This window comes from Phyllosticta citribraziliensis (genome assembly GCF_038025025.1).
Source record: "Phyllosticta citribraziliensis strain CPC 17464 chromosome Unknown J3D65scaffold_14, whole genome shotgun sequence".
In the NCBI taxonomy this organism is placed as follows: domain Eukaryota; kingdom Fungi; phylum Ascomycota; class Dothideomycetes; order Botryosphaeriales; family Phyllostictaceae; genus Phyllosticta; species Phyllosticta citribraziliensis.
Window position 1 is genome coordinate 488566 of NW_027117351.1, and position 14912 is coordinate 503477.

General features: G+C 54.5%; 5 protein-coding genes across 5 annotated transcripts; 3 read left to right on the plus strand and 2 right to left on the minus strand.

Annotated features, from left to right (window-relative positions):
* Positions 1-325: 325 nt before the first annotated feature.
* J3D65DRAFT_688092 (OPT oligopeptide transporter protein-domain-containing protein) lies at positions 326-4254 on the minus strand (the record flags this gene model as incomplete). Its single annotated transcript, XM_066803860.1, has 16 exons — positions 326-732; positions 803-892; positions 1010-1104; positions 1198-1302; positions 1374-1423; positions 1511-1687; positions 1769-1843; positions 1914-2014; positions 2221-2300; positions 2359-2939; positions 2993-3083; positions 3144-3341; positions 3398-3559; positions 3618-3741; positions 3792-4019; positions 4072-4254. 16 exons carry the CDS (start codon positions 4252-4254, stop codon positions 520-522), a joined length of 2553 nt encoding a protein of 850 aa, XP_066650544.1. The 3' UTR covers positions 326-519.
* Positions 4255-7100: 2846 nt separating this feature from the next.
* J3D65DRAFT_688094 (uncharacterized protein) lies at positions 7101-8552 on the minus strand (the record flags this gene model as incomplete). The annotated part of the gene is made up of 2 exons (XM_066803861.1): positions 7101-7999; positions 8091-8552. 2 exons carry the CDS (start codon positions 8550-8552, stop codon positions 7583-7585), a joined length of 879 nt encoding a protein of 292 aa, XP_066650545.1. The 3' UTR covers positions 7101-7582.
* A 1182-nt stretch (positions 8553-9734) lies between these two features.
* Positions 9735-11334, plus strand: J3D65DRAFT_640807 (uncharacterized protein). The gene is made up of 3 exons (XM_066801828.1): positions 9735-9958; positions 10020-10447; positions 10507-11334. The coding sequence occupies exons 1-3, from the start codon at positions 9885-9887 to the stop codon at positions 11025-11027; spliced, it is 1023 nt and encodes a 340-aa protein (XP_066650546.1). The 5' UTR covers positions 9735-9884; the 3' UTR covers positions 11028-11334.
* Positions 11335-12000: 666 nt separating this feature from the next.
* J3D65DRAFT_672089 (putative nuclear transport factor NTF-2) lies at positions 12001-12725 on the plus strand (the record flags this gene model as incomplete). The annotated part of the gene is made up of 6 exons (XM_066803447.1): positions 12001-12007; positions 12069-12086; positions 12182-12246; positions 12310-12381; positions 12442-12543; positions 12609-12725. The coding sequence occupies 6 exons, from the start codon at positions 12001-12003 to the stop codon at positions 12723-12725; spliced, it is 381 nt and encodes a 126-aa protein (XP_066650547.1).
* Positions 12726-13223: 498 nt separating this feature from the next.
* J3D65DRAFT_152513 (golgi apparatus membrane protein tvp18) lies at positions 13224-14646 on the plus strand. Its single transcript, XM_066794100.1, has 4 exons — positions 13224-13551; positions 13634-13649; positions 13877-13969; positions 14031-14646. Exons 1-4 carry the CDS (start codon positions 13515-13517, stop codon positions 14329-14331), a joined length of 447 nt encoding a protein of 148 aa, XP_066650548.1. The 5' UTR covers positions 13224-13514; the 3' UTR covers positions 14332-14646.
* The last annotated feature ends 266 nt before the right edge of the window (positions 14647-14912 follow it).

The window sequence follows — 14912 nt, forward strand, 5'->3', positions numbered from 1 at the left end:
TTGCCTGCATTAGAGGTGCAGCTGCGACTTTGTTGACCTCTCTGGCCTCTGCATTTTCCCCCGTGCTCCACCACGCCCAAGCTATCGGTCAATTGCTGCCGCATGCAGTCAAGCCCTTGGGCGACCTCCATCCTTTGCGGAGCGGAAAGAAAAATTTCCCGTGGCCCTCGACGACCTCCGATAGCGCAGTAGCAGTCCAGGCTGTGCGAAGCCAGCTGTTGTCCTAGTGCCGCTGGTGTTCAATCGATACCGTTCTCAACAGTCGTCTGGCGGAATGCCATTCACAATAGGCACAAACCAGATTGTCGACAAAGCCATGGAAATACATGCATTCCTCGCGGAACAAGGGATTGTGCATCGACGGTTTTGAACAACTCCTGGTATATTGAAAAGAGCAACGACTAAGCACCATCACCGGCTCCTGTGAGATGGGAAGAAAAAAACAATATGCAACCAAACGCCTTCCCTCCTATTCCTCCCCACCCCCCTTCTTCGCTATGATCCCATCCCATCTCTCCATCAAAATCCACCCAACCGCGGCCCAAACGCCTCCCCCGACTGCAGCGGCTTCAACACGCACGGGCTCCTTGGATCCTCGCAGCCCTCGCGCGAGATGCGATTGCCCCACCACGAAGCAGGCAGCGCGACGCCAGGGTACTGGAGGGTGAAGAAGATGACGATGGCGGAGATGGCGACGCCGGCGCTGAGCGCGGCCGACGTGACGTAGTTGTACTGTACACGGTGATGAGTATATGAGTGGCGCAGGGAAGAGGATGAGGTGGGTTGGGGGGAGTCGACGCACTTTGCTCCAGAAGCCTAGGAATCGCGTTTTGAGGTACACCATAGATAGCCAGGCGATGGGGACGTGTGGCCAGTAGTAGCTCAGATTGTACTGCGGACGCGGAGTCAGTATGTCACTTTTCCCCATCTCCTAACCAATCGTCCACTGCTTTTTTGTTTCGCACTCTCATCCCGGCTGCCATTCGTGGGTTGGAAAGATCAGACTCACCGGCGCCCACCTCGACGCGCCATGCAAAAGCACCACGACATTGACGTAGCGCAGCCACTTGCGGGCAGGGTATCTGCGCTGGACGAAGTGCACGACTGTATTGGTCAGTACAACTCCTTGTGGAATGATACCTGCTTGTCTGCAGACAAAACTTCAAGCCGAGACCGCAAAGACCGGACGGAACTGACCAAAAGGCAAAACGAAGCCGATCGGAAAAGCAATCAGCAAAATCCGATACTGCCCGTCTTTGCCAAACAGCTTGCGGGGCCCAATCGTGCCCCAAATGACGGTTGCTTTTCGCTATCAGCATGGGCTTCTGTGTCTGCCGGGTAGCTGGTGGGGAGGAAAAGGGGGTCAAGCGTACCCGTGAAAAACGTGTTGATATTCGGACAGGTAAAGCCGCTTTTCTGGTCCCTACAAACCACCAAACGCATCGATCAGCCCTCCATTCACATCCCTCTTCCCGCCCTCACTTTCTGGGCATGTATGCATGGAACGCACTCTCGACACACATCCGGGATGCCGCGCATCTGGAAATTCATGACGGCCGTACAGACAAACGTCGACGCGACGCAGGCGACGAGCTGCGCCACGAAGACTGGCCTCGGCGGCAGCTTGACGTAGTGTGCTAGCTTGAGCGAGTGCGAGAAGCGCAGCGCGTGGGAGCAGGTGATGCAGCTGTCCGGGGGACCGTGTCAGCATAGGAGGAAGACGGACCGGGGCGTAAGTTGTTCAGAGAACGAGGTTTGGTTGACTGACCCGAAGCCTTTGAAGTAGTTAACGGCTAGCGCGTTGCCGCTAACAATCAAGCCGCCGATGAATTCGGCGAGGACGCTGCGGCGAACGATGTGTTAGTTGGATGGTGCTGGTGATGGCGGTATGAAGTCTGAGGAAGAGGGCTCACAAGAGCGACACTTGCATGCCTGTCACGGCCTGTATGATGCCAATCGGAATGACGAACACAAGGCACAAGGCCATGCCGTAGAAGATGACGGCCGGCGAAGTCTATCCGCGCAGTCAGTCAGAAGCGTACAGCGCAGTTGAATGGGTGCACAGTGGATGTCAGAAGGAAATGGCAGTCCTGGACGCAGCTGTGATGGCAAAACAACAGCTTCTCAACACCATCCGCGGCTGTGGATGAATGCTCCCTGAATGCTGCCACGATCCAGGGATTCACTTCTTTTGATGTCCAATACAGGCGCAACACTTACGTAGGTGGGCCATCCGGTAATGCCAGCGACGGCACAAGCAATGGCGAAGAAGAGGACGGCCACATACCACCGAATCGGCACTGAAGACAGCGTCAGTTCAAGATGTCAAGCACTGAGATGGGAATTGGCGAATCTGACCCTCCGGATACGCCGCCATCAAGCGGTTATGCACGTCCTTGTAAAGCACCTCGGACTTGCGCAAGCGCAAACCACGCAGCCCCTGCCAAATCTCATGGCGATGGTACAAGAACGCATACGAAATAGTTGCAGCGTATAGCGCAAAGTACATCATGTAATTGACCAGGTAGCTGGCGCCGAGGTAGGTGGGCGAGTACGCCTCAAACTTTGCGCGGTCGAACATGCCGCGGGCGTCGATGGCGCGCGAGACGTTGTAGTGGCGGCCGAAGCGGTCGAAGACGCGCTGCGAGTTGATGGGCAGGTGCGCCGTGTGGAACGCGTTGGTGTACCACAGCGCCAGCACGCCGAAGCTTGACATGAACATGCCGAGGAAGCCGTTGATGCTGTTGAAGAAGGGCACCACGAGCGGCGACGTGTAGTGGAAGGACAGGATGTTCCAGTCGAAGGTCGGCAGCGGGTTGAAGCCCAGCCCGTTGCGCATGCCCGTGATGGCGTTCAGGTGTACCGAGTTGGGCGCGATCCAGGTTGGCCAGTTGAAGAAGCTGAGCGCTTGGATGAGGTAGTTGGGGAACCAGAAGTAGCTACATGCCGGTATCAGAGAGCTTTCTAGTGAAAGGGGGCCCTAGACACGTACATGAACATGCCAACAAATACCACGGTAAACCATCTCAGCCGTGAAGCAGTATAGATACGCTTCTTAGGCCCGATCACTGCCGGATTTCCACCTGAAAACATAGTTAGTTGCTCGTTTCTCTTTGAGAGTAAGGACAGGAGTATTGTCAAACCACTGTGAAAAGACTCATTCAGAGCTATCGCCACCAACGACGTGGGCCAGACGCAGTACGTCGGATAGACCAGGAAACGCCTGAGGAAGCCGGCAATGCCGTAGCCCATGAAGTTTGTCCCGAGCGCGACCAAAACCTGGTACCCGAACTGCCCCGCGTATCCCTGATTGAAGTACTGCGGGAGATATTGAGAAAAGACTGGACAAAATCGGTTCAGCTCGCCAAGTTCAACACGAAAGATAGATAACACTTACTGATAAATGTAGTGAAGGGAATATCGAGCGCATTTGAAGCCATGATGGCTATGAGCATGTGCTCCTTTTTGTTGAACGGGCCCGGATTAAGGCTGACATGGTGGCCCAGGACGCTGAATTTCCAAAGCGGAAGATATTTCGCGGCTGCCTTTCCCATTGGCCCTAGAAGATTGTCTTAGCCCAAGTAGAGTTGCGCTGTCTTGATTTTCATGGCGCTCACAAGCCAGTAACTGCGCGACATTTGCTTCAATTGCAATCGACGGCTGCCGGATATCAAAGAGCGAGTTAATAGCGGCGCCAACAATGACGAGGAACAGTCCGATCACCCACGCACGAACGGTAGACTGTGTAATCTTGTCAGAGCATTTCGACAAGGCGCGTGTTGACTACTCACACACGGAATTGTCGGGTCGTCCGTATTGCTCACAACTGCTCTGACCTCAGCATACGGGCTATCATTCGTGATCAACGCCGCCTCGATTTTCATCTCGTGAATGAAAACGAAGTGGTTCTGCGGACACGCAAACACGTCGTCGTTGGAAAGAAAGTCGCGGACTTTGTCCAGAACGTCGTCAGGGAAGTTGGGGTCCATCTCGTGCATGCGGAGCACGTTTTCTAAAATCTGTGATAACGGCACATGAGGACAGGTTGTGGCGAAGTGGAGGAAGCATTACGTCTTTTGTTTCTTCAAGCGTCAGGTTGCTTGCGAATTCTTCGGCGATGGTGAGCGTGTCGTCTGTCACTCCGAGGTCTCTGTCTCCGCAAAAGGTTTCAGCATCCGCCGCGGTGGAAGCGCAGTAGGCGTCGAAAGAAATGAGACGTTGTTCGCTGCCATGGTTGCGTCTAGGGGCAGTCATCTGCAATTACAGCGACACCCAAGGAGCAGTCATCTGCTGTGACAGTAACACCTAAGGAGTAGTCGCCGTCCATCGCAAATGCGCACAGGGAGCTGCGGTTTGTTGCTGCAGCTAGACCTGGAGAGTCTCATTTCTTTCGACACCACTGTGGAAGGCTGGAGATTTAGGGGTCTTTGACACGTACGACTCGATCTTTTCAGGTGGTACCGTCTCGCTCTGTCCATTCTGCAGCCAGAAAATTCAGCCTCTCATCTCGAAAACCCCTGAGAGTACGAAAGAACCTGGGGCGAAGATCTTTCAGGGTTTCCCCCCGCCATTCCCTACATACCTGTGAAATCTTCTCCTCGGATACCGACGCATCCACACTTTCTGGCTTGGTCCTCGTCGACGCGGTACGTAGTATGGGATCCAAATCGTCGACAGAAGAAAAAGACGGCCCGCTGGCCGAAGACGGCCGCGCCGTTCCCTCAGCCATGGCTTGCGTCATGGAGGAGCACAGTGAAATATCTTTCACGACCACGGCTGATTCTCATGGAAAGACCTCCAGGAATTGAACAAAGGCCAAAGAGAGAATAATTGGTATTTGTGACGAAAGGTCAGGATGCCCCTTCATCTTTTAACGCACGCCGTCGATGTATTCGCTATGCTCAAGCTTGGCATGGCAGACTAGAAGTGGGATGGTGGTCTGAGGGTCTGAGCCAGCGGCTGCAGTAGTCTTGACAGTGACAGGCGCCGGGAGCAGAAGGGACCGGCTGGGCTGTATGGCAGGAAATGCGCGTCGCATGTGCAAACATGCCACCAACAAGGGCCGCGAGTTGTCTTCTTCTGGGATAGTGGTCGCCAACAAGGGCGACCCTTCGCGCGGATATTTCTCGTTTAGTAGGTCTAGCTCAGACGACCAGCGCTGGCAGAGCGCTGTCTTGCCGAGTGGGCAGCTGGAAATCGCTTGATCGAGACGTTGAAGCCAACTGCTGCTCTTTCATGACCTGCTTTGCTCTGCTCTGCACTGCATCACACGCACCTACGTGCGTCGGGAAGAACGGCAAGAACTGCAGGAAACGCGCTAGCAAATTGGAATCGTCTTGGTGAATGGCATGTCTCGGTCTCGGTCTCGGCAGCTCACAGCTGTAGCTCCACTGCGAGGTAACGGCACTAGATGTGAGAAAAGTTAGGTGGGTTGGCTAAACGACGAGGATGGGAATGAGCTGCAGTAAGTGAAGGAGGGTAGCTGGCAAACAGACTGATTCATTAACCGGACCGCTGTCTTTCTTTCGCGCGTGCAATTTCGAGCGACTACAGAGTTCTGTTTCGAGGATCCTGCGCATGTCCTCAAGACATGACAATGGCGCAACAGGAAGCAGACCAAGAGCACGCCGCAGGCCACAAGCCAAGTGACTGCAAAAGCCACCCTAATGAACCCCTCGTACAGCCAGACTGCAGGAAATGATGGATGCGGGGTAGAAACAAACGCTGGCAGCAGGTCTTGTAACGGTTGATCAACGCACCTTTCTATTCACCTTACCGCTACGCTCCCTCATCCTTCCCGCGCAAGCGTCGTTCCATGCCAACCACATTAGGAATCTGCCAACGTCGCGACGGCAGAAGCGAGCGGCATTCTTGGTGCGAACCCAATGCTTGCGCCTCAACACCAAGGTTTGCAGACCGGTTATGTGATGGAAGTTCGCTCAGCCACACTCGGCGACTGGCTGCTGCGCCTGATCAGCGTTGTGGGGCGCAATGGCTTGTCTTATTGACTCGGACGGAGTAAGGAGTGGACTCACCGCATCATGTCGTTAGCGGCGGATATTGACGGATTGTGGCTGTGTGGGTGTATTTCCGGAATTTGGTTGGTTGTTGTGGGAGTGACGGGAAAAAGGCTGAAGCCGCGGTTGTTGTGTTGTGTGGGAGAGGACGCGCGCAAAGACGCGTCAAAACTACCTTGCTCAGGTACCGTGCCAGTCACCGTTGAAATCACCTGCAACTGAAGCCAGCGGAGCACAGGCCTTCCTGTGTATCATCCATCAGGGGTTTCTCAAGAAGGACAAGGAAACCCACGGGGAGAGTGGAACACTGTTGACGAGTGAGCGGAGTTTTTGCCTGCGCATTGTGTCGCTCCTTTTCTGGGATTGATGAAGAAGTCAGTTGCGAGCAACGCCGGCGACCTGATTCTTCTGGCCTTGAAAGCGGTACTTGGAGATGCTCTCTACCTCGAGCCTCATTTGCAACCTTCGCACAACATCACCATCCACCCACTGTGCCCCTCGACGCAGCCTCCACTCCTCGACCCATCTCCATCCCATCCCGCCTTCACGTCTAGACCTTGGAATGGACGAACCGCTAGCGACGTGTTTCCTAGGCGTATTGAAGCGAAGACATATACTCCGTCGCTGCCACCGCCAGCTCGTCTCTTGCTTTGCTTATTGATGATTGGAAGTCGTGCGCGGAAACGGAAACATCAAGGTTGGGACATCGCTGTAGGTGGCCAGACAAGGGCCTTGACAGCAGAACGATCTCACCAGCTCCGAGCCTGCCCGATGAAACGGCCGCGGAAAGCGATGCAGAGGAAGACCAGAATGCAGAGAACGAAGAAGAAGTCGAGAGCTTCATCAAGAAGCTGGTGGACCAGATTGCACCAAAGCGATCGATGGACGACCTGCTTGCAGACGTAAAGGCGTCGACTTGGGGAAGTACGAAGCCAGAGAAATCCCGCGCCATGGAGGCCAAGTTGCAAGGAGGCAAAGGCCAAGCTCATTCAGCTATGGGTCGACGCAATGAAAATCGATTATGAACCCCCTGGCAGGTATGTCCCACGAATTTTTCTGACCCAATGTTAAGGCCGCTGAATAACTGACCCCCTATTTTGAGTAACTGACACCCCTACCTAATTGGAAGTAGTCTGCGCCTGACTGCTTGCTTGACTGCGCGCTGCCATATGGAAGAATGCTCCCTGAGTGCACTCACATTGCCAGGATGTGTTGCATTCCTTTTGACACCCACTGGGTGCAGTCTGTCTTTTCTTTGGAATCACAACTCCAACGCCAGACCGGCGCCTCAGATGCGCAATCCCACTTACAGTCTCCACTCTTTTCCGCAGCTCTTTTTATGATCGTCTTGAACCGTAAAGATGGATCATCAACCGATCTGGGACAGTCTGAACAATTTTTTGGACAAACTAAAAGGCCAGAGAGAAAGGAAAAGGCTCCATACAACCAAAGAACAGCATGGGACAAGAATGACAAATGAGGGTAAGACGGTGACCCAAACACACTCGCTCGCGCAACTTTTTCAACCCATCCAAATGCAAAACACCGTAACGACGAGACCAAACTCAAATAAGCGAATCTTTTCCAACCATGGCGACCTTGTGCTCCATCCACTCGAGTACGTTTGCGATAATGCCTTCCTCGATGCTGGCCGGGCATTTCCCCATCTCGACGTGCTGCACCAGAGCATGAAACTTGGCAAACTTGGAGCCGCAGCCCAGGCCGGGGCACAGGAAGGGCTGGGGGTTCTCACGCTTGTAGACGCTCGCGAGGTCGATTCCCAGCCTGAGATCTTCGCGGTAGGCCGGGTCGACGTAGGCCCACGAGGGATAGAACGAGGCAGCGATGGAGTTGAGGTGGAACGAGTCGATTCCCGATGGGCAGTTGCCCTGTTCGAGATGGAGGAGCACGTCGCAGATGCGGGGCAAGGGTTTGGAGCAGGCCCAGCAGGGAATGTCGTGCGGCCTGTGCGTAATCATGTGCTGTCGCGGAGAGGGTTTTCAGTGCACGAGTAGCCAGGGGGTGCTCGAGGGACACGTTGAATTGAGATAGTTTAGCGGCGAGAGAACATACCTGCTGCACCTCATGTTCGCTGCTGTGGTGCTGCTGGCACTCTTCGCATGCAAAGACTTCGTCAAGATGGCTCATGTAGACCTTGAAGTCGACAAAGACCTGCAGACAGCCCCGGCACGAATGGAACTCGTGGGCTGCCAGGTAGTGGTTGAGCAACTGTTCAATGCTCTCGCCGTCAAAGGTGCAGCGCTGGCCATTGGCATGCAGGGCCAGACAGATGAAGTGATTGCTCGAGTCTTCCCAATGTGCTTCGCGTGCCGAGCGACTGACAAACATGCGCTGGCACCGCTTACATTCGAAGGCATCGAAAACGGATGATTCGAGTTTGGGCCCGCCAGCCGTCGAGCCTGCAGAAAAGTCGAGATTGAAGTACGGCGAAGAGTACTCTATTGGATGGTTTCCCAGGTATGGAGGGGGTGGAGAAAAGATCGACGGCAGAGACGCTGATTCGACGGCGAACATGGTGAATGCTGACTATCCACGTCTTGGATTGGAATGGAAGGTTTGGAAAGCTGAACAAGACGATGCGGGACGGACTTGATTTCTTGAGTTTTGAATCTGATTGTGCCGTCTTGGAGCAAGGGAAGCAGGTCTGCAGTGGGCCGCGGAGCTGCAGTGTCGACCTTACCTTGTGCTGTACCTGCGTTATCGCCCAGTTAGAGTGCTTGGAAAAAAGAGAACAAGACATGCATTTGCATGTGGTATGGATGAAGCAGAGGGCAGCAAAGGCTGCCAGACAGTCGCCAAAGTGGGTCGCTTTTTGAAAATAGCGGAGGACGCGCCGAAAACTTAAAGTCAACGCGACCCCAGTAGAGCGAACCCTTGTCGTGTCGCGCGTCCACCCGGAAACTGCAATGATAGACCGGTGGTACCTCCGACTCGCCCAAAGTCGCCTACGATGGACGTTCCGGACAGAAGAGAGAGGTTCGCGACTGTCGAATCAGTCGTCGATGCTCGTCGTGCTGTTGGACGGGTCTCTAAAAGCCCCCCGCCGCCTGTCGCTAGAGCTCCGCAATGCTTTTGAACTCTTGTCGTTTGGAACCAGGGAGCTTGGATCCCCACATGTACGCAGCAGCTAGTCCCCGTTGTGGTATACCTTGAGGTCTGCTACGTCATAGATCGCAGCCCACCTGCATAAGGTAGTGCGTGTCAAAAGACTCTGTCCGTGATTGCAAACGGCGGCTCCCAGGGCGCGGCCACAGTGGGTGTCGAAAGAAATTACAACTCCTGGCAATACAAGCGTGTCTAGGGAGCGTTCATTTGCTGCTTCGCCTGCGCTTAAGGAGCATTCATTTACTGCTCCGCCTATGTTTAAGGAGCATTCATACACCTGTACATGCGCTTAGGAAGTGGTCGTTCATTGCGGTAGACAGACCAGGAGAGCCTCATTTCTTTTGCCACCCACTGTGCGGCGATGGAAGGGGATGACTGTTCCCTAACTTTCATCTGCAGAAAACATGGATGCTCCCTAGTGCAGCTGCGATGGTCAACAAGTCGTCAGCGTCCGCTCGAATCCGAGCATTGATCGAGTTGGAATCTGTTTACTGATACAGGAGTCAAATAACGGAAGAGCGAACCGGTATCAGGTATCGCATAAGCACGTCGCGATATTGCGCGTATCGTTAAACTCCGATTAACCCCACGCGGTATTAGACTAGTTAACCCCGCCCTACGTCAATTGAAAAGGCAACACTCGACCCTCCCAAGACCTTAGCTGAATCGCCATCGTCAACCCATTGACTGTTGATTCTCCATTCTCGAATTCGATTATCGCCATCTCCCGCAAAATTCAGAATGACTCGTGTCCTGCTCACCGGTGGAAGCGGCTTCATTGCCGCCCACGTCCTTGACATTCTCCTCAAGCGCGGGTGAGTGTTGCTACATCCCCTGCATTACATGATCAACGCAGGCTCTCTGACAATTCTTCAGGCACTCGGTTGTGACCACCGTCCGTAGCCAGCAAAAGGCCGACAAGATCAAGGAAGCCCATCCCACTTACGGCAAGGACAAGCTCGACTTTGCCATCGTCGAAGACATTGCAAAGGAGGATGCTTTCGAAGAAGCCGTCAAGTCCGACCCGCCGTTCGAGGCCGTCATCCACACTGCCAGCCCCTTTCACTTCAACGTCACGGACCCAATCAAGGACCTCATCAACCCCGCCGTGATTGGAACAACGGGTGTCCTCAAGTCTGTCAAGAAGCATGCTCCGACTGTTAAGAAGGTTGTCATTACTTCGTCGTTTGCGGCCATTGTGAACCCCTCCAAAGGCAACTGGCCGGAGCACACGTACTCTGAGGCAGACTGGAACCCGGCCACACTCGAGGATGCTCACAAGGACACAACGAGCGCATACAGAGGTAAGTACAGACACGTTCTAGTCGATGGGCCAATGTGCAGATATTAACAAAATACGCAGTCAGCAAGACGCTCGCGGAAAAGTCAGCTTGGGATTTTGTCGAGAAAGAAAACCCCAACTTTAAAGTGTCTACGATTAACCCCCCTATGGTCTACGGCGAGGTAGTGCACTATCTGAACTCATTGGACGCTCTCAATACCTCCAACCAGCGCATCAGAGACGCCATTCTCGGGAAGTGGAAGGAGGAGATCCCCCCAACAGGAGGCTTCTGCTGGGTCGATGTCCGCGACGTTGCACTCGCACACGTCAAGGCCATGGAGCTGCCTGCGGCGGACCAGAAGCGCTTCTTCGTCACGGCGGGGGCCTACAGTAACAGGGAGATGGTCGAAGTCATCCGCAAGCATTTCCCCGAGTACCAAGACAAGCTGCCCGGCCCCGACGTGACTAGCGGCGGCTACCCGGAAGAGGGCTCATTCAAGGTGGACAACTCGCGGTCCAGGACCATCTTGGGCATCGAATACATTCCGTTTGAGAAGAGCATTGTGGATACGGTCAAGTCTTTGAAGGCAGTGGGTGCTTAGATAAGCACAGTCGGTGGGCAAGAGGAACGGCAACACTCAATGGGTACTCCTGCGGCAGTGAACGACCGCTTCCTGGGCGCAACTGGTTGGCGGATGACAGCTCCCGAGACGCGACTGGGGTAGCGTACGACAGCTCCAAAGACGCAAGTGCACGCAACTGCGACAGGGGAAGAACGTTCCCTGATCAGAGCCGCAGTGCTTGGAGCACACATTTCTTTTGACACCATTTGTGCAGATAGAAGTGGAGGTGGGACAAAAGCTTCATGACTATCCTAGACAACGAATATACGATTTGACTTTTCCGCGGACCGACATCCCCCATTCTAAACCTGTCCTTGCAAACGTGTGTTGACTCACAACCAAGAGTCAGTCTATCATGCTACTTTTGGCGAGGTCCAGCCATGTGGAATGCGTCGATTTGGGTTGTTGGTGCCTGTCTTTTAATCGCGTTAGCACATGGTTTCGCCAAAGCAATGCGATAAAGAGGGAATAGAATTGAAGGGTCAGACTGTTGAGCTTGAAATATTTTTGTGAATATCATGGATGACTCAAAAGTTATCGTTTGAAGAAAAATCATCATGAGAGTGAGTGGTTGCGAAGGAACGTGTGAGAGGGGCTTACCAAAGTCAAATGCTGCCGCTGTTTGTCGATGGTTAGTGACTGCAACTAGCAGTGGCGAGGCGAATCATTGCGCGCCCATTTCGCGCTGAAAAGCCAAGGTGGTTGTGAGGAAAAACGAGTCGAGGGATTTTGATTTTTATAGCTCGGGGCACGGTGTCGACTTTGTCCGACCATTTCTTGGCGCTTCCAAGCCAGCAGGCCTGCCTGAGCCCCACCAAGCAGAGCCCCCCACGACAACAAGCAGATTCCGGCACCAACACCCACCAGCTGCGCAACCCCGAACCTCGACCTCCACTTTGTCTTCTATTCTCTCTATCCAACTCCAAACGCAACCCCTCGCATTCCACTCAAAATGGCCGGTTCGTCTCCGCGGAAACGCAAAGTGCTGTCTGAGAGCTCGACTGACGGGATCCTGCATAGACTTCCAGAACATTGCGAGTACGTACCCGCCAGCAGAAACAGCAAACAAATCCTCAATCAGCTTTCGGGACGGCCGATACAATGTTTTGCATCATACTGACTCTTATGCGCAGCTCAGTTCGTCCAGTTCTACTACAAGACGTTCGATGAGAACCGCGGTGGCCTCCAGGCGCTCTACGTACGTTGGGCCCTGCTGCATGATGAGTGGCACGAGTGATTGCTGACGCCGTGGATGCTGTAGCGCCCTCAATCCATGCTCACCTTCGAGTCCAACGCCGTCCAGGGCACCGAGGGCATCATGGAGAGGCTGACCGTAAGCGAGAAGTCTGCACGCGCTGTCCCCGAATGACTGTCCTGACACTTGAGCTTCAAGAACCTGCCTTTCCAGAAGGTCGTCCACCAGGTCGCCACTCTCGACTCGCAGCCCGCCAGCGAGGATGGCTCCATTCTCGTCCTGGTCACCGGTGCTCTGCTGGTATGTTGATGTCATAATGATGATGGAACCGAACGGGAGAAACGGTCTGACATGGCGTGCGATAGGTCGACGAGGAGGGGAGGCCCATGAGCTACACCCAGGTCTTCACCCTGCGCCCCGACGGCAACGGCAGCTACTTTGTCTTCAACGACGTGTTCCGCCTCGTCTACCCTGCTGCCTAAAGAACGAGACGGAGGGCGGTGCCGCTGCAGGTGGTTTATCAAGTCGAGTTGAATACCTGGGTTGGTGCACATGCGCGAAGACGCAGTTCGGGGACGTGGTTCCCAAGGGATAGCAAGACGAGGCTTTTTGACCTGCCCAAGGTTGTTGATAAATGCTATGATTTGATGCGCGCATAACAGGCCGTCCCGCCCGTGTACCTGCGCCATGTGCGGGAAGGGCGCGGAGCCAGCCGACAGACATGGAGACGGTGAAGGGCTACGTTGTTGTTTTGCCAGGCTCTAGCGGGTGTACTCTGCGTCGCTGTGGGTTGCGAAAAGTGAAAGGATCCTTGTTAAGTGGCAGCGGCTTAGGCGGACGCGACTCCCTCTCGTGGCTGAGCTTTCTCCAAAGTACCAGCGGGCGCGGTGCGGTGCGGCATACCAGTACGGCCACGGGTGCCTGTGCCCTGGCGCAGCTGCGGCAGAAGGCGTGGCAGGGTCCTGTCCTGGCCACAAAGCTCCAAGTCTTCTGAAACTCAACACCATCTCGACCACTCCACTCCACCTTACGCCAGGCAGTATAATTCGTCGCCGTCGTCAGAAGCCCGCGCCCAGCCCGATACCCATTCGCTTCCGCGCTGCCTAGCCACCTGTAGCTTCGCACCACCCCCGAGCCTGCGCCAAGCGATCAACCATCGCACGGAGCACGCGCATCCAGACCATACCTGCACTGGCACTGCAGGCAGCCCATCAACCCCACGACCTCGACCGAGACCGGGAGCCGCTGTTTGACGCAGCTAGACAGCCATCATGACGTTCAGGGAGGAGCTCAAGTCGAGGAACTTCAGTAAGCTGCGCAAAACCGCCCCGGCCCGCCCGCCGCCTTGTTTGTTGCTTGCTTGAAGCTACGTTGCTAACACGGCGACCAGGTATATACGGCCAATGGTCAGTACACCCTTTCGCTGCCTCTGCCTTGCCCAAGAAGCTTGCGTGCTTCGTCGCCGCGCAACTGGACATCGGGGAACCTGCGTCGGCAGATTTGCGCATCGCCAGGGAGGACCCGGTGGTCACAACAGAGCTGGAGCCTACACCATCAGGACACTGGGGATACTTGCGCCGCGCGCCCGGACGGACGCCGCAGACGCTGGAGAGCGATGCTGACAGCAACGCAGGACCGGAATTCTTTGTGTGATCCTGTGCTTTGCCATGGGCATTGCCAACATTTTCTCCGGCTTCCCAATCATCGTATTCAGCATCATTTGCCTGTGAGTCGGGTCCACCTCCTATTAGCGGACGGACGAAATTGGCTAACTCGTTTGATTCCAGCGCATTCTCACCCGTCATCTTCTTTGTTGAAGTCGCCTTCCTCCTCAAGCTGCCCATCTGGTCGGAGGGCTTCCGCACCTTCTTCCGCCGCCTGCAAGAGAACTGGCCGCGCATCGTCATGTACCTGGTGATGAGCGTCGTCTTGTGGATCAGCTTGGTCGGCGGCGCCAGCTCTCTGATTGTGCCCGCCGTCTTCCTCTTGTTCGCCGGCCTCTTCTACTTGCTGGCTGCGCTCAAGAACCAGGACTTCCAGAGCAGCAAGATTTTGGGCGGACAGGGCGTTGCGCAGATGATCATCTGAGCTTGACAGAGAAAGAAAAAATAATGGGGTTCCGCTGCTTTTGCGCCGTCTTTTTGGTGCTGTTTGCATGGGCGAGCTTGCACCGTATCGATGTACCATGGTAGCAGGTTGCAGCAGGCTGACGTCACTTTTGATGTTCTTGTACGCGGCTTCACTTTGAACGTCTTTTTTGGCTCGTCGTCGATGGATGGACGCAGACGCAGATGCAGAGCGAGCGAGGGGGCATCATTCTGTTGTTGGCAATACTGGACTTGAACTCTTTTTCCTTTCCATTTCTCCTTCACTTTTCACCCGTCGAGGAATCGCACCACCACCACCACCACCACCACCAAACCATTAGGTACCTCTAGTCTAGTGTTGACACAGTATACAGGAGTTTTAAGGATGGGAAAGGGAAGAATGTGGAATCAGAGGCTTCTCTTTTATCCTCTTTTTTTTTTTTTTTTTCCCACGTCCTTCTGGTTTTTATCTTTGCTGCTGCTGCTGGTTGTTGAATTGACGTGGCTGTTGTGCTGCTGAGGATGTAATACTGATTTATATCTAACCGTGTACCCACCATCTGTATATTCCGGTGCTGCTGC